Source organism: Malania oleifera, chromosome 7 (assembly GCF_029873635.1).
Source record: "Malania oleifera isolate guangnan ecotype guangnan chromosome 7, ASM2987363v1, whole genome shotgun sequence".
In the NCBI taxonomy this organism is placed as follows: Eukaryota; Viridiplantae; Streptophyta; class Magnoliopsida; order Santalales; family Ximeniaceae; genus Malania; species Malania oleifera.
This window is the reverse complement of record NC_080423.1, coordinates 58,787,025-58,814,143: the sequence shown is the minus strand read 5'-3', so window position 1 is coordinate 58,814,143 and position 27,119 is coordinate 58,787,025. Positions and strand designations below refer to the sequence as shown.

The 27,119-nt window shown below is 36.0% G+C and overlaps 1 protein-coding gene across 3 annotated transcripts in view; it reads right to left on the bottom strand.

The window, feature by feature from the left end:
- Positions 1-556: 556 nt before the first annotated feature.
- LOC131159400 (small RNA 2'-O-methyltransferase-like) overlaps positions 557-27,119 on the bottom strand; it is a 38,975-nt gene continuing 12,412 nt past the window's right edge. For 2 of the 3 annotated variants that reach the window (XM_058114282.1, XM_058114283.1), the window contains exons 3-10: positions 19,383-19,475; positions 12,104-12,561; positions 11,536-11,754; positions 4,885-5,843; positions 4,168-4,319; positions 3,973-4,089; positions 3,384-3,521; positions 557-1,309 (exon numbers count right to left, since the gene is read on the bottom strand). In XM_058114282.1, the coding sequence (XP_057970265.1) occupies positions 851-1,309; positions 3,384-3,521; positions 3,973-4,089; positions 4,168-4,319; positions 4,885-5,843; positions 11,536-11,754; positions 12,104-12,561; positions 19,383-19,475 (2,595 nt within the window). In that variant the 3' untranslated portion in view covers positions 557-850. Of the gene's footprint in view, positions 1,310-3,336; positions 3,522-3,972; positions 4,090-4,167; positions 4,320-4,884; positions 5,844-11,535; positions 11,755-12,103; positions 12,562-19,382; positions 19,476-27,119 lie in introns of all 3 variants that reach the window. The other variant, XM_058114284.1, reaches the window with a different exon arrangement.

Below are 27,119 nucleotides of genomic sequence, written 5' to 3'. Positions count from 1 at the left end.
CTCCGAAGGTTAAAAAAATACTGCAAATCTTAAGGAAAGGCAAATCTCCCCAAAAAAGACACCTTATTTTTTAACAAATCTTAAGAAAATTTTTGCATCTTTTTAAAAAATCTCAGGAGAGGTTTCTGAGATTTTTAAAATTCTGAAGTCTTGACTTATAAAATCAACACTTTCATAAAATTATTGATATTATTCCAAGTATATGCACTAATTGTTGCAAAAGAAAAGAAAAAGATAAGTCGGCTTATTCATCTAATCTTGCCACAATGTTAATTCTACACAAAATGTCACATGACAAGCATTTACACATGTGATAGGGCACATGTTTCTATGTATATTCGCCGTGTATTAAGACTAACAACCGTTGCAAAAGAAAGCAAGCATACTTTTCACACACTGCAAGGTCAATACACATTGAATTTTACCTTACCAATTTACTTTCCCTTCCTAATATCCCCTCTCTTCTTCATCTACATCTCATGAACTTCCTACACTTAGCACAGGAAATTGGCTTCTTGATCAAAACTAGCATATCGGATCTCGACTATACAAGAAGTTCAACAATGAATATTCACATTTTCACGGAAGATTCAAATTATAGCATCAGGCATAGTGTTTGCAGGAGCATTACAAGGAACATTACTATGGAGAGTGGATGTAAGTAAATAATCTAAAATTCAAGTCTGGCTCAAGGAAAGCGATCACTTCAGCAGTCTCCAAATGCATGAAACTATTTCATGCCCTACAGCAGTAACGAAGTTAAGAGGCCAATGGGTCATGGCTGTGTAAGTTTGAACTAGATCTAAAATAGGTGCGCTACCCAAAATAAAGGATGAGTTCTATTATATTTTCAAACAGCAGAACTCAATGTGCGAGATCTATCCCACTCCCAGACAATTTCATACTTATGGGCTGTATCTATTTTCTTCAAATCATCGTCTCCCTGGCCTTCCGAGTGATTATCACCCCGACAAAAGACAGCAATCTGAGAAGCAAATCCTGGTTCCAAGTCGGCAAATCCACCAACACCGCTGTATTCAACACTATAATTGTGCCTTGCCGCAAGATCAGCAGCCCATCTGTTAAATTGCTGGCGAGTCCACTCAAACTTGTGATCATGGTTGCGGAATTTACATGACTGTGACTGGGTTTTCTCGTTAGGATCTTCTTGGCTTGCTGGATTAGACCTCTGGAGAATCACATTGTACTCGTAGTTTGGAGTGGAAACAATAAGAATTCTGGGGCAAAAATAACTCAGCACAACATCACCAAATAAACATGCTTGATCTTCTTCCATGTGCTCAATTACCTAATAATCATTATAATGTCAGCTCTGAATGACAAAAAAAAAACATAGCTACACGAGCACATGCAATATATATATACACACACAAAAAACCTTTTTCATACAAATTTTAAATGCTAATTAATAGTAATAGCACCGCATAACAATTCTGAATAGATGCATATGTATCTAACAGAGCCCAACAGTGCACGTCTTCACCGATGTTCTGGGCATACAAGAGTTCTTTTAGACATGGCTAGGGCATGTCATTAGAAAAGAAAAACATTTCCAAATGAGAATAACATGCAAGCAAAGCACGTAGAATACAGTATGATGGTGAGGAGCAAACACATAAACATTACACGCACCCTGCCAAACAAATTGAGCTGCCCTGGTTTAGATTGCAATATTCTGTACTATAAGCTTATCTTACCAACAACTCCAACTTCAAGGATTGTATTATGAGATAAAGCCTTGTCTGCCCAGTCTCCCATATATTTCAAGACTTCTAATTTCTCGTGAGGTTCAAGCCTAGTTGCCTATTTGAAATTCTTCGAAAGCATTAGAACAACACAGCATAACACGCCTTAGCACTGTCAATACTGTAAGTTAAGTAACTGGCATTTACAAGTCAGAGTTCAAACTATGGCAGTCCACAAATAGCAAAAACCGTGCTGTTAAAACTCCTCCTTTCCTACTCTTGCTGAAACCCCAATATCTCACAAGCTTCACCAAATTTACCTTATATTGAATTCTCTTCTCCTTTTTGTTATATCAAGCATGGTCATACATTTCCACAAAAATGTCAAAATTCCCATAAAATTTTTGATTTCCATCCCCCTCTTCGAAATGTTGGAGAAATTTCTGTCAATTTCTAATCTCGCATTTTCAATAAAAAATTTTAAATTACTAACTATAGAATGAAATTTCCTTGAAATTGACAAGTGGGATTCAGACTCACATAGAAATTTACATCTTAGTAAGTTTCTTATTATTATTATTATTATTATTTTACTTATTAAAATAAAGATAATTATCAAAAGAAGATGAATGAAAACTTTCAGAGTTTTGAAATCCAATTCAAAATTGAACCTAGATTCCACAACATTGGATTAAGGCCTAATACACAGAGTTTTCAGAATTTTGAAATCCAATTTTTTATGTCTAAATTAGTTGTATTTGTATAACTAATTTCAACTAATTTATAAATTTTATTTATACTTAACTGATAATACACAGGCTTTGTTTATATTAATTAAATATTTTAAAAATAGCTGTTAAGGCCTAATACACATTGTTAGTCCACAACCTAACAACTTAAGCTTTTAGGTAAAGAGGTAACCAAACATGGTTTCAGAGCTGGCGACTTGGAGGTCCTGGACTCTAGTTTTGTTGCCCGTGTTTACTGTGTTTACTGTCGGGCTGCAGCTGTGTGGGAGTGTTAAGACCTGATATACATTGTTGGCCCAAAACTGTAGCTTAAACTTTTAGGTAAAGTGGTAATCTAACAAGAGTAAAATGGAATTGCACCTTATACACCCCGAACCAAGCATTGCTATATTTTACTCACAAAAGTATAGCTCTAAATCTCGCATTGTTATGCCTATTAAGAGTTTCTAAGATCCACAAAAATATCATGCTTTATTCCTAATTTCCATTTGTTTTTAAAATTAAAACAGAAACTAACATTGGAACTTCCATTGAAAATTCAAGATCTTAGAAGCCTTGAAACTGTAATCCAAAATGAAATTTTAAAGCATTCTACCAAGTTTGATTGCACAGCACATGGACACGTTCAGCACAAATGATAGCATAAACCATGCACTTGTATAACTGAAAGATTCATAGTAATTTGAAAAAATTCTACATTCCAACACTAATGGAATGTCCCAAAATATGTAATTCACATACACTTCCACACACACGTATAGGAAATGCTTTAAAATATGTTAATACATAGAAATACTCTATAAAATAAATCAGAATGAAAGCTAGAAATGTGCAATCAAAGGGGGGCAGGAGAGCAAGGAGAAAACCATTAAATGCATCACCTAACAATCCTCTTAAGAGTTCTGGCACTAAAGAGAAAACCAAGTACCTCCAAGCAAGTGCCAATATCAAATCCATACAATCTAGAATCAACATCTGTGATGGATCCCTCATATAACAATGCAGATCTGATTCTTGTATTTGGCAATTCCGCATCTGAATCCGAACTTAATTTTGAATGCAGTATCTGCACTATGAACAAGAGATGTAGAGCAAAGAAGTTTTGTAACAGTGACTCAAAGGTGCAAGAGATGTAAAACCGACAAAACACTGGTGCCCGCACTTTTTCATTTTTTGGGATAAAGGGATTTATTAAATAGGGAAAGAAAAAAAAAATGCAACAGAATATCCTCTTAGAAAAACTGATAAACAAAAAAAGAAAACAAAAAAAAAAAAAAAAAAGACATTAGGAAGTACAGCCTAATAATCTTTCAGCAAATTAGTCAAGGAGATTATAGAATCAAGCTGGACTCCCTAAACATGCCATTATCATATACCATCTACTCCTCAAAGCTATACAGAGCGAAATCAGAGGGATAGAAGAAAAAAAAAATTTCTTAATTTTTATTTTTATTTTTTAGGAAAAGAATTTGGGGGGATGCGGACGAGTCAACTTGGTAGATATCAATGTTTCTAACCTTTGCTGCACGGATAAGACTCTTCTGCGAAATATCAACACCAACAATTTTCTCTAGAGCAGTGGGATAATCTAACAAAGAACCCAACAAACTTCCAGAGCCACATCCGAAGTCAATCTGCAACAGACAACAAAATTCAATCTCTATTACTTGTTTTTACACACAATTGTCGGATGACAATTGGCAAGCATATACCAATGTAGTAGCAGAAGATTCTTTAATGTGCCGTAATGCATACTCCACTCGCTGCTTTGAAAGTGGAGGGTTGAAGAAAGCTTGCTCCATTCTATCCTCCAAGGGTTCTGTAACCTTCAACAAAATTATGGAGAACTCCAAGCAGCACGCTTCTGTTAGAAGTATACGAGTGCAATGCACAGTCAGTCAGGACAAGTGAGAGAAAATTGAAAATAAGAAAAGTCTAAGGCAAAATAATGTACTAACTCAGGATTCATTCCCTTCTATAAAAATCACTTTTCAGTTAACATTCGACTACAAAGGGCCACAGCATACAAAAATTACAACCATAAATTTTTCATAATGAAGGGGAGCTTAAGCGCAAAGGTAAGGCTGCGTAATATAGACCCATTGTGGCCTGCCCCTTCCCCGGACCCCGCATATGCGGGAACTTTGTGCACTGGGCTGCCCTTTTTTAAAATTTTTCATAATGACCTGTGGTCTACTTTTACGGAAATATTTTCCATGAAAATTCAGAAGTAAATTGATTTCAATCAGTTTCTTAGCAACATGCAGAGAAACAAACTATGAAACTTGTTCCTATTTATGACGATCATTTTCGCAATTTAGATAGACATATGGATGCTGTTCCTATTTATGACCATCATGGAAGCAATTAGACAGACATAGTCATCAAAGAAATTTTAGTCAATTTATTTCTTACAGAGAAACACTCACTTGAAGATAACAGTGAAAGGGTTTTTGCTGAATCGCCAGCTGCAGCCAAAATAAACTCTTCTGGATGCAATTCTGTATGGAAACAAGCAAACTGACCCAAAGACAACTGTATCACTCCAGCTTCAAGCTGGGGAATCACTGCTCCAGTTCCTATTTCGAACTCAAAATCATCATTACTTTCAAGTAGTTCTTTTGTATTCTCCCCTTTTGTAACCAAAGATATGTTATAATTTATGCATACTAACGACCCGCTAGATGGAGAGACACCAGAATCTTGACCTTCTATGTTTAAAAGGCTTACTCCAACTCCTTGCTCAATGCATGGGTGATTAAAGCGGTCTGAATCCAGTGATCTGATTTCTTCGGTGACAGTTCTCTGCCAAACATTATGAACCGACGGACATAATGCAAACTCCTTAAAAAAAAATTGAGGATTAAATCGTATATTGAGGGCATATCCAGAAGATGTCAACTTCTCTAATGGCATATCTGGTTCCTTAAAAAATGTATTCAACCATGAGAGAAGCTTCAAAGCAGTACTCTGGAAAGCATCAGCCTGCTTCTTATAAGAATTTTTTGGCAAACAGTGTACAATCAAATTTTGGCACTTGGAATAAATTTTTACTTCACAGTTAAAGGTGGATCCAGGCGCCACTGGTTCCCTGCCAGTAGCAGCAACACCATTTCCATTTGCATATTCTGTTCCTTCTTTACCTGGCTCTTCAACCTTCAATCTCTTGCCTGATCCCAGAGAGTCCACTAATGATTTCAAAGGATTATTGATGGGAGAGAAGACAGGTTCTGACAAGTGGTGCTGACGGCAGAATGTACAGAGGAGATCCCTTGGAGAAGAGCCCCTCCAGTTTGTTCGTGTAGTAAATGCTACAGGCAAATCGGCTGCAAGTATTGCCTCTCTAGACAACTTGTAAACTCCACTAGGCATCTTATTTATAAGCATCCTGTGAAGGAAGTTCTTATAAAAATACAATACCTTAATTTTGCACCATTATCTAAAATATTAGACAACTGCATTATTTTTGCTATGGACGTGTGTCACATTACCATCATAGAGTAAAAAATAAGAAAATCTTCAAAATGATTAAGCTGCATAAACTAACAAATGCACCATAGATGTATACTCTTTTTTTTTTTTTTTCTTTCATCAGAAAATTTCATTAAAGGACATCAAGGGGATGCCACCCAAGCACAAACAGCAAAAGAAGCGCCTGCACTGCAGGGTGTCAAAAAAACAAAGAATTACAAAACAGTCGACTGAAAGCAAACCACTCTGCCATCTAAGTAGTAATGCATATTCAATGGTCTTTAATAACATGTGAGGGCCTGGCCAATTGTCATGGCCGAACACTTCACACTTTGTGAAGGGCCGTGTGGCACTAGTTATAGCACCCTAGCTTAACTAGATTTGTTACCACATCAAATCTCTTATTATTTTCTCAATCTCTGTAGCAACCCCCACAAGAATCCTAAAAATAGAAAGAAAATACAATGGGATACTAGAAAGGAAAGCCTGAATGAGAGTAATTCTACCCCCAAGGGAAAAAAGAGCAACCTTCCACCCATCAAAACACTTAGACAACCTCCCCACTACTGGATCCCCTCACAAATCTAGGATTACCCCCAAAGGAATCCTTAGGACAATGGCCACTCCAACACATCACAACCGCCTTTGAAGACAGCTCCATTATAGGCTTATCATACACATTAATAGCCGCAATACCAGTCTTCCCCATGTTAATCTTAAGCCCATGAACCCTCTCAAAAATATAGAAAAGACCCAAAATATTCAAAAAAAAAAAAAAGTGGTCTCTAGAAAGAATATAGTATCGTTAGCAAACTGAGGTGCTAATGGATTAGCCACATCCATCCCCACATCTAGCCCTTTCACTAAACCTCAATCCATTGCCCCATCAACAAACCTACTCAAGAACATCATCCACTAAAACAAGAAAAAGCGAGGAAAGAAGGTCACCTTGCCTTATCCCCATCGAAGCCCTAAAGCAAGATTTCAGCTCACCATACACTAAAACCGAATAGTTCATGCATGTTAGATACGCAACATCTTATCCAAAAAATTCCAACTCACAGTACCATAAGCCCCTTCTTTCTTCTCTGAATATCCCCAATAACCTCATTAGCTCCCCCCTATGAACACACTTTGAGCCTCAGTTACAATTATATTTTATAACCATGTTCTTGTGGTGAACATGATGAGACAAATGCACAAGCGAAAAGGAGTTACTTAGGCCTACTGTGGCAAGATATGCAACAACCTTTATCACACTTCATTCAATACACCTTCACAAGAACAAATTATGATGTTTGCTTCTAAATATTGTGATAATAGTAAATGGGCAAATGAGGCAGCCAGCCAAAGAGCAGCTAGCATTGTTTCTATGCCAATATTTGATCCTTTTGGACTACTATTGTTTATGCACTTAAATTGACAGGCCCAGCCGTTGTCAACCCTGATTGGTTGATGGGGAAAAGAATCCTACAATGGCTTTATGAAACTATGGATAGGGATAAGGAAGCCATAGCAAGGACTTTCAACAAGAGAGAGAGGGAAAATTCAAGGAAGCATTTGAAATTTATATAATGTGGGGATTGCAACTTTATAACCTTTTGCATGCAGTCGCACACATCTTGAACCTAGAATTTATTATTCTAACACCAACACTGAACAAGATGTCAACCTTAATCACACTACATTCAATACACTTTCACAAGAACAAATTATGAAGTTTACTTCTAAATATTGTGATAATAGTAAATGGGCAAATGAGGCAGCCAGAAAAAGAGCAGCTAGCATTGTTTTAATGCCAATACTTGTTCCTTTTGGACAACTATTGTTTATGCCCTTAAATTGACAGGCCCAGCTGTTTGTCAACTCTGATTGGTTGATGGGGAAAAGAAACCTACAATGGCTTTATGAAACGATGGATAGGGATAAGGAAGCCATAGCAAGGACTTTCAATAAGAGAGAGAGAGAGGGAAAATTCAAGGAAGCATTTGAAATTGATATAATGTGGGGATTGCAATTTTATAACCTTTGCATGCAGTCACACACATCTTGAACCTAAAATTTATTATTCTAACCCCAACATTGAACAAGATGTCAACCTTTATCACACTTCATTCAATACACCTTCACAAGAACAAATTATGAAGTTTACTTCTAAATATTGTGTTAATAGTAGATGGGCAAATGAGGCAGCCAGCAAAAGAGCAGCTAGCATTGTTTTTATGCCAATATTTGTTCCTTTTGGACAACTATTGTTTATGCCCTTAAATTGACAGGCCTAGCTGTTTGTCAACTCTGATTGGCTGATGGGGAAAAGAATCCTACAATGGCTTTATGAAACGATGGATAGGGATAAGGAAGCCATAGCAAGGACTTTCAATAAGAGAGAGAGAGGGAAAATTTGAGGAAGCATTTGAAATTGATATAATGTGGGGATTGCAACTTTATAACCTTTGCATGCAGTCGCACACATCTTGAACCTAGAATTTATTATTCTAACCCCAACATTGAACAAGATGAAGTTAGACAAATGCATTGCAAGGTTAGTGTCATCCAATGAATTGCAAGATAAAATTTCAAATGAGTTGACAACTCAAACAACCACTCAAGGCACCTTGGAATTGATATGACTCTGAGACAAAGGAAGACAAGCACCAGGAACATTAGCCATTTAGCCACTTTGGATTTAGTTAGTATACATGCGTTTTTACTCCCACTTTCCTTTTAAATTTTTAGCTACATGGGTGGTAGCCATTCATTCGAAATTTATTTAGTTAACCACAGATTGGTGGACCTTATTTGGATCGCCAACTCCAAACTTGCAAAAGTTCACTATGAGAATTCTTAGCCTCACATGCGGTGCTATTGGCTGCAGGATATCATGGACTAAATAACCTAGAATATTAGGTTTATTACTATTTTTAAAATCATTTTTATTTAATATGGTTATTTTTTTTACTTCTAGCAGCATCATAGCAAAAAGAGGAATAGGCTAGCCAAATAGTTATGGTGTTTTTGAACTTTACTCAAACATTGAGGAACAGGAATGACATCATTGATCCCATCCTTCTACAGGATATTAATGATTGTAATCAATGGTTGATTGGTAGAGTGGATGGAGATTCGGATGAGGACAATAAATGCGTGGTTGAATATGATTCTTTGATATGGGGTTCTGTTGCTAGAGCTGCTGGAGTAAATGAGACCCCCATCCCACTAGATCAAGAGCAAGTGTGAACGTCTCATCCCTGTCTTCAACAGAATAAAAAAGCTTCATCTACCACTGCTAGGGCTGTAATATTGGAACTTATAGATGAGGATGAGAACCAAGAGACTAGTGCAGGGGAGAATGAAGGGGAAAAAGATATTGGAGACAATAATTCTGATGAAGAATAAGAAGATGATGATATCTTGGTTGATTTAAATTTTTTGACTTTGGTTTATAATACTGTCTTTCAATGAGGGCAGGACTTGGATCAATGGTAAGGTTGTTCATTTGTGACCAGTTGGTCACAAGTTTGAGTCCAAGGAAACAACCTCTCTGCAAAAAGCAGGGGTAAGGTTGCGTACACTGTGGCAACACTCCCCCCTACCATTACAAAGTTGGGAGCCTTCTAGCCCAAGGACGCCCTTTTTACTTGTATTTTGATATTGAACTATGGTGTCAATGCTTTCAGTTTGGCAATTTCATTTTCGTTGTAGTTTGCACCCTTGTGTGCTTATGTTGCGCTATGCTTGATACTTGGTAAAATGGTAGTCAATAATTTCTACGCATTTATGTTTTGGTATTTAGTATTATGGCAGTTTTAAATTCAAATTTCATGCTAAAGCGTTCAGAGATCAATAATCCATTATATATTACATAGGCCAATGTACACAAAATTTTAACAAATGTGTGCCTCACCACCATGAAGCATGCCCCTTTGCCTTGCACCTAGGCTCCAAGTACCCCTTGAGCCTTGGTGCACCTTGCTCTTTTGACTACTATGACTTCCTCATTTAAAGTCCTTGCTACCTTAACATCCAACAGGTATAGACCTTTGACATAGCTGAATTTCTATCAACCAGAGGCATTTCAAACCCAACTGTATCCATCTTCCCATTATTTGAGCCCTTGCTATATCAAAAATCCACCTGATTAACAGTCACATCCCCTTCCCGCCCCTTGCAAGTAATCCTCATCCTTATGCAACTTACCCCCTTCCCCTCTTGAACAAATTCTAAAATAGTCACTCAGACTGGCAACTCTCGCCGGAGAGGAGGCATTCAATGAACCACAAACTTTCACCATGTCTGCTGGTGCAGTCTCCCTGCAGCAAATGCAGTCCACTGCTTTCATAACATGTGCCTCTTCCCCATTGTTATCTGATGAGTAGTTGACTGGGTCTTAAAACCAGCCTTTTGAACGCCTTTTGATCGGACAATGGACCTCCTCCAACTTTCCATCATGTTGGGCTGCTGTAAAAACCAACACTGCTGGATCATGAAACTAGCCTGTTCACTAAAGTAACTAAACCTTAAGCTTGTTCGCTCTTTGCAATTCAAAGGTGGGCAAATCCCTAAATATTGAAGATGAAATAATTAAAAAATCTCTAAAGCCGAAAATTACCTAATTAAAATCCAATAAAAAAATCATAAATTAAGCCTACGCCTGTGGTAAACACAAAGATCCCGCTTAGTGTGATCCCAATCAAGAATATGTTGGAGGAGTTTGTGTTTCCATATACATCACCCATGCAATTAATACTTGACAATCAGGATGCTGTCATATCACTTTGAATCCAGAATTCTATGAGGGCAAAAATAAAGTTGATTGTCACTTAGTTAGAGAGAAAATTTTAAAGAAACTTGTCCACCCATGTGAAATCAGAGGATCAACTTGCTGATTTATTCACAAGGCGGAAGTGCCTGAGTCAAATACATTTCTAACAAGGTGGGAAAATTAGATATATAGCTTGGCCCAGAGGGTTGGGGGGGGGGGGGAGATGTTGAAGATTGTAGGTCAAAGGGTACTTTTTAAGGTGTATCTATATCTAATGAGTACATATTTTTTTTTTATTATTATACATAGAGTGAGGGGCTAACTTTAGTATTAGTAATCGAACCATGTTCAGTTTTAGATTATGTGAATTGGATATTGCATGCTAGGATATTAAGGTGTAACTAGTTAGATTTCATAGTAACCCTGCCCCACCAACGAATCAAAATTTTCCATTCGAATGACAACCTCCAGAAAAACATAGATGGCAATATATAAAATGCATATAAATAAGTAGGACCAAAGGAATCTTCAAGACAATGATGATGCAGGGAAATACAACAGAAACTAAAATAATAAAAGATAATGCAACTAGAGTGCAATGCACAACACACTAGAACATTTTCAGAACCTTACAGAACATAAATAATCTAAGATTTAAACCCAGATTGGAAAAACTACCACTCGAAAAATTATTCATAACACGCATAAAGGATAGTTTTATAGTGCGCGCAATATAACTAAACTCAGAAACTGAACTATATATGGTCCAAATACTAGTGCAGAGTCTGTAAAAAGATCAATGTTTTGAATAAGCAATATAACAATCCAAGTGAAACCCAAAAGGAACCTGTAATATGTACGCACGGATACATCTTCGTGGTAGAGTTCTCTGGACTTCCAAGTGTATCCAATGCAAGCCAAAATTGCATCACCATGTATATCTTGACCAGAGAAATAACTTGCCCTCACATTAAAATATTCTTCAGATTTTACATTTTCTTTCACATCTGATGATAAATCCACTGAAGAGTATAATCTCATCTCTGAAGAAGCCTTGCCAATAGATCTGTAAAATTTAGTAATTTTATTTCACTATAGATGCTCATTAAATATATTGCAGGAGAAAAGAGATCATCCCTAATTTTCCACAAGAGTAGCACACTCCTAGGTTAGAAATTTTTACGTGTGCATGTGCGCACATACTAGAAACATTGAAAACCTCAAAGGATAACCCTATTCTCAACATTGCGAAGGTTAAACTCACCAAGAGGGTCATAGAGGATCAAGGAACTCAACTGTGGAACATCTATAATGTTATCCAGGACAAAAACAATTTTTTTCATCAAACAGAAAAATTCAAGAATACGAAACGAAACAGAGAAAGTACTTGTTCCCAACTCTATGCTTCCACGTACCTAGAGATCAGAACCCTGAAAACATCTTTTACAGCAAGCTCTTGTGCAATGGCATCCATGTAGTAGCCATTTGAGGAAACATTAATAGACATTGGTTCAACAATCTTGTCAGGTGAATAAGGAATACGTACTGCTTTAATCTGAACACTTTCTGGCAAAATGGCTTCCTCAGTAATTAAGGACTGCAGAATCTCAGAAGGGAAAGGGTTTTCCCTCCGCATCCAAAGATGTTCTTCAGATGAAACAATAAACCCAGGTAATCTTGCAGCAGCTTTCATGACAAGTTGTACAGCCAACAAGGGATTAGTCTCCACCATAGGATCGATGGATTTGCATAAACTACAAAGCTTTGCATCATAGATGGCCATAACACAAACAGGGATTGAACCACTAAGGTCACCCTCTCTCTGCAAAACTGCTCTAAAGTGACCACTCAGTGGGTGCAGAGTGGAAAGTAACTTCACCAATAACACAAAAGACAGAAAAGGTCTGAATGAGCACAGATTTAGTGACAGGGGGCAAGGCTATAAGCATACCGTAAATTGTAATGTGCAAACAAAATGATGGAGAAAATGTCATTAGATATGAAGTAACAGCTCTTAAGTGACTACTCAGCAAGTGAGAAGTGGAAATTAACTTCCCAATGACACAAAAATGCATCAGAAAAGGTCAGAATGAGCACAAATTTAAAAGCAGGTCATAAGAAAATAAGCATACAGTAATTAAAAAAATGTTGTCCAAACAAACAGATGGGAAAATGCTCAGAAAACATATGAAGTAACACACACACACGCACCGACACATACACATACAGTAATGCCCACTAACAACTAGCTCTTACCCAATTTTGATGACATTTTTCTTGTAAGGTCCATACAGAGTTGAGAAAAATAATTTCAACAAGTGGGTTGAAAACTCATGTTACTCCTAACTTGCGTATTGTATTTGGGCCCGATCGAGTTAGAAAAGGAGCTTTTTTTTCTTTTCTTTTACATGCATGAATCAATAACAAGGCCAAAAAAGTAGAGAACTGAGATTCGGAGGGTCAAAATAAGTGAAAAATCGTGCAAAATAAGCACAAAAACATGTTAAATCATTGCCCGTGCCATTATTGCTGGCAACGGTTGGCCAAGTAAGGACAAGCATGATTGGGAGGTTTTCAGGCCAAGTTTTCAGTCAGAAAATAATCTGGGGGCCAAGAGGGTTAAATCAGCTGTGGTTCGGTGTTTTCCCAATGCCGGAATAGGCCGAAGTAATGGTTTAAAGGCGGTGACGTAACTTAGGGTTCCAGCAGCTGACCCAAGCTTGGCTGGAGAAGGCAAAAGGAGCAGAGACCCCTTCCTGCTCCCACATCATGTGCACAACATCTGACTAGTTAAAGTGGTACAACTGGACCGGTCGATTGATCAAATAGACTGGTTGACCCGTCCACCCTGTTTATTTACATATTTCTTTATCTATTTAACCTACAAAAATATTTTTTCAATTTTAAAAATCAATAAAGGATAGTTTTAAAGTACAAAAAAAATCTGAAAAAAAAAATAGGAGATATGACCCATAAAAAATTCCTCTTTGATTTAAAACCAATTTCTTAATTTTTTGTATTTATTTAGTATTTTATTTCTGTTTTTCTTTAATTTGGCTGTTTCCATTTCAAAAATATTTTGTTTTCTAATTTTCCAGAGTTTTCTATTTAATAATTTTAGGGAACCTTTTTTTCACATTTAAGGATTTTCTGGATTATTTTTGTTCTTTTAAAGTATTTTTTATTAAGTTTTCTTATATTTTCATTAATTTTTAACTTTTATAAATTGCTAAAAAATCATAAAAATAGGAGAAAATTCTTGAAAAAAAAAAAATCCAGAGAGGTTTGATTTTGTTTTAAGGGTTTTCCAAGGGTCTTGAATTCATTTGGATCCTAATTTGAGCATGAATGTCAAAGAATATATGAAAACCAAGCCTCAGTGGCACCAGTACCTCGTTTTTGTGCATTTACCTATTTGTTAATGTAAGGATGATTAAATTTTGTCAAAATGCAGTGGAATGATATTTTTATGATGTTTGTTTGAGTTCATAATAGTTCAAATTGAACATGATATGCTTCAATGACATGTGATATCCTTTTGCCATAATGTGAAACTATGCTTGAACCCTTCTCTGAGTGTTAAATGGTTGGATGTTTGGAAATACGAAAACCCTAAAATACTTTAATGAGTCCGGCGATAGACCTTAAGGTGGTGTCTTGTGCATACTTTAGAGAATTTTATGGTGAGGGTAATCGTCATCTTGTGCAGGGTTAACCAAATATCTAATGGAGGGAAAACATACATCAAAGCACATTCACACAATAAAAGTCATCATATAACGGAGCTCAATGTGGTGTCTTGTGCAGGTTTATGCAATGTATTAAAGGTAAATAAATGCCAAAATGAAAAAATAAAAATCTTGATAGATTAAATTCAAAGAAACCGTCTGTTGAACAGGTGCTAGAACCTTCCCTCCACATAACCACACTCCCAGACTTGGCTCTGGTGTGTAGACCATTGACTATCAGTTCCTTGGACACAAGGTTAGCTAGTTGACCAATTAATCGATAGTAAATCATTAGGTATTCTAACTTCACATAGAATTAAGTAGGTTCGTGACAATTTCTGTTGACATGTTATTAACTCATATCTCATTCACCAAATACCAATTTCAAAATTCAAGTTCGCCATTCATGTTGAGGCGGCTCGAAGATTCACCCAGGCAGAAGTGAGTCTTTGGAACATGTTAACAACTATACTACAAGTTCAAATAATGAAGATAATTCAATTGTATGATTAAATTTAAAAGTACTCTCATAGAAAATATATATATATTAGATAAACACATGCAGATATTATTCTAAAATTAAACAATAAAAATTAGAATCCATTAGGTACATTATATAACACATTTCATAATATTTCTATAAATAACCTCTAGTATTGGTGTTCTTTAAGCTTACATACAGCAATGTATTATCAAATTATTAAAAAATAAATAAACATATACATACTAGAAATTACCTAAATATGACTTTCTGCTCTTAATCTGAGTATTATAGAAATTAAATAATTTAAATATATGGACTCAATGTGTATTATTCTCTTACAATCATGCGTACTGCACATATCAAATTTAGTGGTACATATTCATTAGGTACATTATATAACGCATTACATAATATTTCTATAAACATCCTATTGTTGTTCTTTAAGCTTAAGTACAGCAATGTATTATCAAATCGTTAAAAACAGTATTTTAAAAGGCTCAATCGAGGCTTGCCTCAAGGCTAGGCATGCCTAAAAAGCCCTGAGGCTCAATCTAAAATACCAAATTGCAAAAAGGCTAATGCATTACATGATGAGGCTTACGCATTTTTACAAAAAACACGCATTTTGTGCCTTTTTAGTTGAGGACTGTGGTTTACGCATTTTGGGTGTGTGATTCTCAAGTTAGAATTGGTAAAATAATCTAACTACATATTTGTATAAAAGTAATGTCATACTATGAGTTTATTTTCCAAACTCTTGAACCTCAACCTTTCCAAAATAAACAGGAGTTGTATCTTACATCATGAAAATAGTTTGAACTTTGTAATGGTACAGCTAACTCTTGTCATGATTTATGTCATGCATTCAAGTTAGCAATTTTTGAATAGCCAACAAGTATTTTGCAAAGCACATCTAGTTTTTCTTTTTTACATGTGATTTTCTTAATTTTTACTTTATTTTAAATATATACAATTTATATAACATTTTTATCTTAAAAATAAATTCTCAAAAGGCTTATGACCCAATGCCTTAAGGCTTATGCCTCATCTCTTAAGGGTTAAAACGTGTCGCCTTATGCCTTCGCCTTTTGATTTACGAGAAGAATCAGATTCGCAATCGATGGGGGAAAATTGTCATTGTCAGCTATTCAGTGGATTGTTCAAAGTGTGTCCTTGATTTGGACTCGTTTGAGCTTCGACTGCAGGAAAAGGATTGGCCAATTCGAGTATTTGGTGGCAACTAGGCCAACTTGATCTGGAAATTTCCTAGAAATGGGTTTGATTTCTAGAGGTAAGGAGCATTTGATATTTGGGGGTTTGAGAGTGCATAGAGAATTTTTCTGGATGGATTACATGGGATTTTAGGACCGCAAAGGTTGTGCATTTCAAAATCCAAGAGAAGTCAACAAAGATGTTGGAAGGATGCTTTGCTTGGGTTAAATAATTTAAGGATGACAATTTCTTGATTTGTGCTTAATGTGGTGGAAAAATGGCCTCTTCCAGGGATCAGCTCCTGAGGCCGGCAGTGAAGATTAACACTTATTTGGCTGCCTTGAAAGTAGAAAGGAGGAGATGGCAGCGCTGGAGAGTTTAGGGTTAGCTGGTTTGCAGGGTAGAAGAGAGGAGAAGGGCAGTGTGGGCTCATGCATGGGTGGGCCGCCTTTATCCAATGATGTGCCGTGCATGGTTTTAAATAATGATAACAGTCTGCGTAATGGTAATAGTCATGATGTAAAGGTTTAGCCCATCACGAATGTTAGGCAACAAGAAAACGGACAACACGTTTCTGAATTCATTTTTTGCAAAAAGCAAACTTGTTTAAAACATAAAGATTTTTCACATGTTTTGATCCCATAATCCTATATAATAATGCTTCAAATGATTTTTAGTAAATTTTAACCAATTTAAACACAACATATACTACAAGTATCAGATGTCATCTTGACTGCTTTAGTCGCTATTGATGAGAAGAAGCATGTATTTGCTACTTTTCACTACTTTATTGATTATAAATGAAGTTCAACCTTAAAAATCATAAATACAAAGAAATATAAAATATAGAATGCCATTTTTTGTACTCTTTTAGTTTTTAAAGGAATCTTTGTTATCCAAAAATAAAATAGACTGTTCATACATTAAACAAGAAAAAATATGCAGAGCAATAAAACCTGTTTTGTTCTCCAAATTTAAGAAAAAATAAAATTTGAAAGAAATTAGAATATGAACATATGTAATTTAATAAGAGAAAAAGTTGGGTTTATTTGAATGCCAGTTTTTAAAAATTGCCACCCAAAAATGATTTTTTTAAAATCAAAATTACTAACTAAAATAAACCAACTCAAAATTGAGTTTCTGAGCTTCAAATTCAATAGAGGGAAAAGAGAAAGGTAAATGCAAGAAGAGAAAAAAAAAAAAACGGGGCGCCGGGGGGGGGGGGGGGGGGGGGTGGTGCTGAAAAGCATGTCCTAGTCATTCACAGCCAGTCTAACACTAGAACGGCCCATGGCAGTTGTTAATTGGGGGACTTTCGAGATAATGCCCTGTAACAGTATCAAAAGCCACCGATACCATTATATAACAACTGGCCATTATGCATGGATTTTTAAAACAATATGCTGTATAGAACCTGGTTACTATAAGATAGGTGGACTGATGATTTTGGACTTTGGCTGAGTACAAATTCATACATAAATGCCAAAACAAGGTAGCTGATGTTTGCTTAAGGGATTTGGGCCAGATTTTACTCTTTCAAAAAGAGTCAGATATGTTCAATGGACAGGATTCAGTTAGCCCAGTGTGTCCGGGCCTGAAGTGTAAACTGCCTGTATCCTTTGGTCATGAGCCAGAAAATATGGGCAGGCCACTAAATCAGGCCCAAAAATTGACTAAGCCTTTGAAGAAAAGTTCCAGAAAAATAAAAGAAATAGAACATGTAATAGAATAGTTCCTCAAGCTTCTGCAGGAATTTGGCAAATCAAGTCGGCATAAAGAGGTCCTTTTGCAATTGGAGAGGAGTTGGCTACATATTTGCACATAAAGGATAAGGGATTTGTCAGTTCTGGCAGGCAGCGAACAGAATAAGGCAGGAGTAACTCTGACAAATCTAAATCTGGGAATTCAGCTGATGTCTCTGCTTCCTTAGGTGATAAGAAATGTGGTCATGATGAAAGACTGGTCAAAGAGCATGTTACGATACCCATAGATGGGGCCTGGGGGGCCACGGCCAAGGTAGTTTATGGAGATGATGCTCAGGGTAAGTTAGGAGCTGCAGGGGGGAAACAGCTGTCTTAAGGCCAGGGGCAATAAGATTTATTGTCAGTGGGCAGCAGTTCAGATAGATGTTAAGAATCAAAGGAGGGTTTTGGTTGAAAAAGGCAAGGAGAAAATCATTGGGGAGATATGTCGGAGGATGAGTGAGGTATCCTGTGAGATTGCATGAGATGATGGTTTGCTATCGGATGAATTTTGGGAATAGTATGGTATGTCTCAGAGTCATCTGATTTACTTGGGGGCCTATCCTACGTACCACCATCACTGATGGATGTTTGGAGGGAATTCCTATTTTTGAGGAAGATGGACCGAGTAAAAAGCAGCAATGTATGAATAGGATTTTGCCATGGAAAGATGTAGAAGCTCAACAACTATTGGATAAGGTTGGGGTTATGGCTGTCTGGTCCTAGAGGAAATGAAGTTCCGGCACAAGGAAAGGTGAGAAAGGCCAGAGTTATAAGCAAACTTGCAGTGTATGGAAAAATATGATGGCAGGGGGTTTAAAGAGAGTTTTTTAATTGGTTTCCATTAGTTGTGTTTTTTTCTTTTTTCTTTTTTCTTGTTTTTTCTTTTTTCTCTTTTTCCTTCTTTCTTTTGGCTATAACCTCAAACAAGATTTGCACCCTAAGGCTGCAATCTTGGATCCATTCATTCAACTACCGATATACTAAACATAGTAAACCATTGCGAAGCAGTATTTCCTAAATGACAAAAACTAAAAGCCCATGTTCCACACAAGTGTTAAAATCCAATATTGTTCCTAAATAACTTCTATGAAGAGATAACATCCATTTGGAGATTGATCGTCGAGACAAAAAATAGGAATGATTTTTAAGAAGTGAGATTGTTTTTAAAATTTTGGAAGCAGTAAGTAGAAAGTTGAAACTTCAAACTAAGGCTTCACAACAGAATGGTGAGTATACAACACTTGAATGCTTTAGTAGCCTTAGTACAGAATAGAAATGCTCACTAAAAATTAAAGCAAAGCATGATGATAAGAGATCTAAAAATAAACACCAGAATGACAACAATTAACCCACTGGGAGTTGAATTAATAGTGAATATGCAATTTAAATGCATAACTTTATAAATGCGAATGAACAAAAATAGTCTTAGTAAAATGATTTATAATCATTAAAATGGAAATATATTTGATTGTTCAATATAAAAAACACCACATTTCCTGTACTAATATTAATGTGAACAATTTACCTCATCTGAAAATAAATATGAGAGACGAGAAATCATATTATCCCATGGATCCTGTACATTTGTGAGATTATTTGTTTCAAGATTAAATCCTATCTGCAACAGAAAAAGTAAGGAACAAATACTTAGGAAATGTGTCCCTTGTTTAATTAATAAAAAACAATCATAAATATTACCTTCAATGCAGGAAAAGCTACCCATCCCACCAGTGTCATAAAAGAGAACATACTCAAAAAGCAATCCTAAGAAAATATTCTTTATCAACTAATAATTGTTGTAACAATCAACCAGGCACCATAGTACACATTAACTAATCCAAATGCTTCCCAATTGTGTTTTTAGGGAAATTTTTTGAGCTTAGAGTTCTGTTGTCGCATTGTTATCCATGTAAATTGCCATGATAGAAATTCAATGGATCATCATTGGATAAAATTGGGAATCTCGTGCTCTATATGTTGCATTTTTTTTTCCATGAGTAAAAAGGCAACATATTTACAAAATTTGTTGCTGCATTGGTCTATTGCTTAGGAAAGCAAGCTTTCTGGTTTTCCATGTCTTTATCAATAATACAAGTCAGCACAAGTACAAACTACATGTGTGTGTGTCCTCTATCTAATACATGTCATGCATGCATACACATATGACATCATCCAAAGCAATTTATTACACCCCCAAATACACATACACAAACACATTATCTATAGGTCAGGATACCAATTTTGTGTGTGCTGGTATAATTTAAAATTATATTAACCTAAGGAATTTTGTGACAAGTTTGTAGAACAACCGAAATTTAAATAAATCTAATAAATCTCCTTCTGATGGACAGCAAATAAAGGTTGGCGTTGTGCGTATGTTTGAGTTTTGGGCTGGGGGAGTCATGTGTCTCTGCACATAACGTACAACTGATTTTTGCTTAATATCTACTTGCCTCCAGCATGATAGATGAAATTTAAGGAGAGAATTTTAGATCATAATGATTAATGACATCAAATGAATTGTACACCATATGATAACATTGTAGTGATTCAAGGGTGCACTTTAAATTTCAGCATCATGTTAGATGAAACTTGAGAGAGAATTTAAGATCATAATGATTTAATGGCATCAAATGAATTGTATGCCATATTTTACAATTGTACTGACTCAAGGGTGTATTTTAAATTTCAGCATTATTTCATATATTTTAGAATAAACTCTACAGCATGGATAAAAGATCTGTTCAGAAATGTAAAACTTCAACGACATTTTTAATAATCCCTCTTATTTTTTCAATAAAAAAACTGGCCAAAATCAAATCAATAGACACAGAGATCATGAAAAATATGAACATCTCTATCTAGCCAGACCATCCAAAAAACAACAAAAATGCACAAAACCTTAATCTCCTCACATCCCTATGCCTCCCAAAACCTCCAAATGCAATCAGCAAAAAAGACAATAGAGAACTAGAGCACACTCAAAACTCTCCAAACAAACAAGAAGCTTATTATGTAAACTCCAAATTACAAAACAATGAAGAAAGACATAACCATGAGAGTCACTTGTCACTACTAGACACAAGCACAACATGTCAAACATATATTAGGGAACAAAGCCTTGGTCTTTGGTAATGGTTATGTTGGTCATTTAGCATTATTTGTATGTGCTAGTATTATGTTAGTAAGTGTGAGTACAGGTATTTTATGGTCATTGATATGCATTTTTAACATATATATTATAAATAGAGAGACCTATCATTCTGGTTTAGGCCATTCGTTTTACCCAATACTTCAATACTTTTCAAAGCAAGTCCCAATCTAAACCCCACCACCAAACCAAACCAAACCTTAAACCCTATTGTCCTAGGCAAATCTGCCATTATAGGAGGATCAACCATACCTCTTGAGATCATAAACAAATCCAGAGTAATTTCAATTACAACAGGGAGACAAATGTGTCACAGAGTACTTTGCAGAGACTAAGTGTATCAATGAGGAACTTAACATTGTGCAACGAATAACCATAGATATTCGCAAGATGCAAAGCAGAGGGGACAAACAATAGATCTTAAAGTTTTAACTGGTTTGAAAACCAAGTTTGAGGTATCCTGGTGCCAATTATTGGTAGATCAGAATCCCATCCTTTGCTGATGTTTGTTCTCACATTCTTTGTGCTTCCCCAACACATATTCCTTAGCCCTTGCATCCAATGTTTCAACCCCTGACTCTAGACTACTTCCACTACACAAGGTTATTCTAGTTTCTAACCAAGCATCACAAAAAGTTCTCGAGGTGCTTCTAGTGGCTGTGGCAAAGAGATGGACGAGGTAAAAGCCCTCCTCACAAGCGCATTCATTATGGATGAGGGCATAATAGTCAAAAATGCGTCTGAGGCGCGCCTAGGCGCAGTGGGGCGACAAGGCTAGCACCTCATCAGGGTTGAGACAAGGCGACCTTCAAGAGGCGCAAGCAAGCGCACTGAGGCTCCAGGCGCAGTGAGTCGCGCCTCAGATTTAATAAAAGATTGTTCAAAGTTATTTCATATCTTTTCTGCCTTTCATTCTGAAATAAAGACTCAATTTAGTTTGGTTATTCGGTTACTTGAGAGTGATAATGCTAAAGAATACTACAATACCCAATCACTACTTATATGGCTCAGTCTCGAATTGTTCATTAGTCATCCTATGTCCACACTCCAAAACAAAAGGAGGTTGCAGATAGGAAAAATAGACATATCTTTGAAGTTAACCACACCTTTACCAAATGCATGTTCCTAAAGTGTGTTGGAGTGATGCTGTGCTCATTGCCTGCTATCTTATCAACAGAATGCCATCCTTTGTTCTTGGTGGTAAATTCCTTATTCCATTCTCTTCTCAAATGCTCCTTTTTTCTCTTTACCTCCTGTTACATTTGAGTGTGTGCCCTTTGTTTATCAGCTAACCTTAGGGGTGGACAAGTTGGATCTTCATGCTATAAAATGTATCTTTCAAGGCTACTCGTATACCCAAAAAGGATATCGTTGCTATACTCCTACTCTGCATTAGTTTTTTGTCTCTATCGAAGTTACCTTCTTTGAGTCAACACCATACTTTTCTCATGCTTCTTACGTCATGATAAAATTGTGGTTGGTTGCCATTGGATACACATTCATGAAAATCAATCCATTCTTTTACTCGTTTGATGGCCCATCTTGTTGCTAAGGGATATATTCAAGCATATGTTTGGATTATCGAGACACATTCTCTCTGATTGCCAAACATGCCTCACTTTGTTTGTTCATCTCCTTGGCAACCACCTGTGTCACATCCCTATTTTTGGCACGTGACTAGCCGTGATTCCACCTAAAGGGAGACAATCCCTACTTGCTCAAATTCCACAACATCAAAACCACAAATGATACACAAAGTGCCAGCCATTTTACACAATAGCAATTCAATAGATACACAACACACACTATGTCATATCAATAAAACCCATCGTCTTATGACATGAATATCTGTCACATGAAATTTCCCAATTAAACAAAATATGCAGCTACGGTAACCACAGGAAACATATATGTAGCCATATCAAGCAATTAAAAATAACATGTTTCAATCTTTCTGACTAAAATTCAATTTCATGCAAGATTCTCCCCCTATTTCCTTTGAATACCCAAAAGCCCTTAGGTGAATAAATGAAAATTAAGAACACCTATCTTGATTTTCAGCTTCTTCAAACTTATTTTAAGCTTCCCTCTGATTTTCCTGTATTTTCTCCAGATTTTCTCTGAATTTCCCTGATTTTCTACAGAGTTCTCTCTCTAGTCCCCTCTCTCTCTCTAGAACTAGGGTTTACAGCAAGAGTTTGTGGTGTGTGTTGTGAATGCTCGGCAGGGCTGAAATGGTCAAGACAGCAGCCACATGCTGCCAGCTGCATGCCAAGTGTCTCCTTCTAGGCTGCAAACTTGGCAGGACTGCAGCAGCTGGTGGAAGTGCTGCCATCTGTGCGATAGGTGTTGGCTGCTGGTATGCAAAGCTTGGTACGTATCTGCTACTGGTTTGTAGTGCTGCCAAGTGTCACACCTAGTTTCAGCATGCCCCATACTGTTTTCCTTTTTCTATCTTTGCCCCAACTCTTATGCTGTTTATGTTTTAGCATGCCCCCCTCATAATTTCCTTTCATTAAGCCCCTCCTACCACTAATAAATCAAATGGAAATTCCAATATCAATTAACACAACTTAATTAATGATACATGGTAAGTATGAACTTGTTTAGTACGAAAACAAAGCAAATCATGCTAATTTATCAAAGCAATTTAAATTTACCGTGGCCTAAAGGGTTTAATTATCACAATCTGCCACAGGCTTTTGCATCAATTAGATCTAAAGAATGTCTCCCTACATGGTGATCTCCAGGAGGAGGTCTACATGGAGCAACTGTTGGGGTTTGTAGCCTAAGGGGAGCTAGGCTTTGTGTGTCAACTCAAGAAATCATTATATGGTCTAAATCAATCTCCCATCGATGGTGTGGTCAAGTCAATGTTGTAGTACTTGATTTTGGCCTCTATTAGCGTGCAATAGATCACTCTGCATTTTATCTTCATACTCCCATCTAGAGGATTTTGCATATTGTGTATGTGGATGATATTGTAATGATTGAAGGTATCAAAAGCCTAAAGTATTTTCTATAGATTGTTTCAGACCAAAGACTTGGAACCATTGAAATACTTGAGTATAGAAATATCCACAGCTCATATGGAACCATTATGTCATAGATAAAGTATGTGCTCTTTTAGATGAGACAGGGTCGTTGGATCCAAACCTATTCATGCAGCCATGGGACCTACCAGTAAATTAGTAACAAAAATGTGTGAATTGTTGCCCGATTCATGATAGTATCACACTTGTTGGAAACTTGAATTATCTCACAATCACTTGACCAGATATAGGAGTGAGCATAATTCGGTGAAAACCGAATTAACCGAGTAAATTTGATCAGTTCAATTCGGTTAAAAATTTATTCGGTGCAATTTGATTTCATTTTCATTGAATTTTGGCTTTTGGTTTTTGATTCGGTTTAATATGTTCAATTAACCGAATTAACCAAATAGTATAAATTAATAATTAATAATTATATACATTAAAATATTTTATATATTATATACACATTAAAATTTTATATATTTTTTATATATATTTATTGTATTATATATATTAAATTATTAAACTAATTAAAAACATTCAATTGATTTAACCGAAATTCAGTTCAGTTAGTTTTGAGTTTGGTTAATAAAAAAATTTGGTTTGCTTCGGTTAACAAGATTCTTTAACTAAAATTTTTTCGTTAATTCAGTTAATTAACTGTACCAATTAAATGCTCACCCCTAACCAGATATACCTTTTGCAACAAGTGTTGTGAGACAATTTCTTGATTCTCCAAGAACAAGTCTTTAAAATACATTAATTTGCATCTTGAGATATCTCAAAGGTGCACCTGAGAGATGTCTGATGTCTCTTATATTAGGATCAGGGTCACATTTATATTCAGAGATACACAAATGCAGATTGGTTGAGTCATCTTCCGACAAAAGATCCACAACCTGATACCGTATTTGTGTTGGTGGTAATTCGGTTTCTCGAAAGAGTAACAAATTGTGGTAGTCAAGTCAAGTACTGAGTTAGAGTGTACAAGCCAAGTGCCCTGGAGGATGCTCGTGATAAATTCGTTCGTAACAAGTTAGGAGCATATGATATCTATGCCCCAACTTGAGGGGAGTGTTAATGGTTTGTTTGGTCATTTAGTGTTGTTATTAGTATGTGCTAATGTTATGTTAATATGTGTGAGCTAGTAAGGCTACTACAATCATTGGCATGTACTTGACATATTATAAATACAAGGAGAGACCTATCGTTGTGATTAGGTCTTCTATTTTACCCAATACTTCAACAATATTCTAATACCAAAACCTTGAACTTTGGCCTCTAACACATTACACCATAACCTTAAGAGGGAATTATAGCTTTCAAAGACAATTAGCACGAAGAAAGGAACTAGAAGAACGAATCCAACGAGCAAAAGAAGATCTACAAGAGAACATGCACACCAATCACATTCACGCGCACATGAGCTACATAAATGGTCAAGATAATACTAGTCCACAGAAGGCTGAAAGGGAGTAGAATATTCCTAAAGGGCTACTTACAAATTGACAGAAAGTACAAATATCATTAAGAAATTCTGCAAAAGATTAACATGCCCTGTATCTATTAGATAAAATGGGGTTTAAGTTGACATTGGACTGGGCAATGCAAGGGATGCTAATACAAGGAAGACCGAGCATGTAGAATCAATCAGTTAAACAAATTAAGACATCAATTAACTATGCATGGGAGGCATTTGAACTAGGGACTTCTTAATAAGAACTCTTAACTTCTAAGAAACTCTTGTTATTTTCTTTTTAAGTGTATTTCCCATCCTCATTTACTTTTTTTTTTTCTTTTTTCCTTTTCTTTCTCTTATTAATAATTCATTTTCTATCAACAAAAAGATTACTGAGAAAAATACAAACAAAATTTGAAACAATTAAACAGTTAACTTTGAACAACTCACACACACACACACACATATATAACAACAACAAACCAAGCCTTAAGTCCCACTAGGTGGGGTCGGACACATGAATCTTTTTTCAACAATTTATGCGATCATGGATAATTTCCTTCTACAAATTCAAGACTAGTAAATTCTTACTATCTCATTCCAAGTTATTTAAGGTCTACCCCTCCCCCTTCTACTGCCCCTCACAGTAACTAATTCACTCTTCCTCACTGACACACTATGCAGCCTTTGTTGCAAGTGCCCAAACCATCTAAGTCGTTTCTCCTTTACCTTATCTCCCACAGGAGATATGCCTAACTTACCGTAAATATGTTCAATTCTTAATTTAACATTATACCACTCATCCATCTAAACATCCTCACCTCGTCAACTTTTACTTTTGGATATGTTGTTCTTAATTGCCCAACATTTTGATCCATGTATAATATAGATGATCTTAAAGCCAACCTATAAAACTTTCCTTTTAATTGTAAGGGTATATTATGATCACAAAGCACACTCGAAATACTTCTCCATTTTACCCAACCTGATTGAACTCTATGAATTACATCTTCTTCAATTTCTCCTTTAGCTTGCATAATAGATCCAAGGTATCAAAATCTACTACTGCTATTAATTGTTTTATCATCAACTTTAACCTTGTCTCCAATATTCCACCTACTGATATTACATTTCATATATTCTGTCTTATTTCTACTTATCCTAAAGCCTCTAGATTCTAAAGCTTCTCTCCATAATTTTAACTTAGATTCTACTCCACCCTTAGTTTCATCAATCAAGACAATATCATCTGCGGACAACATACACCATGGAACCTCATTTTGGATACTCCTAAAAGTTTATCAATTACTAAAGCAAAAAAAAGTATGGTCTCAATGTAGATACTTGATGTACACCTATTGTGATTGTAAATTCTTTTATCTCTCCACCTATAGTCCTAATACTAGTCATTACTCCATCGTACATATCCTTAATGACATCAATATACCTACTACATACACCCTTTTTTTTTTCTAAAACCCACCATAAAACTTCCCTAGGTACCCTATCATACACTTTCTCTAAGTCAATAAATACCATAGCAAGTCCCTCTTCTTTTCCTAAATTTTTCCATTAATTTTCTTAAAAGATACACAGCTTCTGTAGTAGATCTCTCAA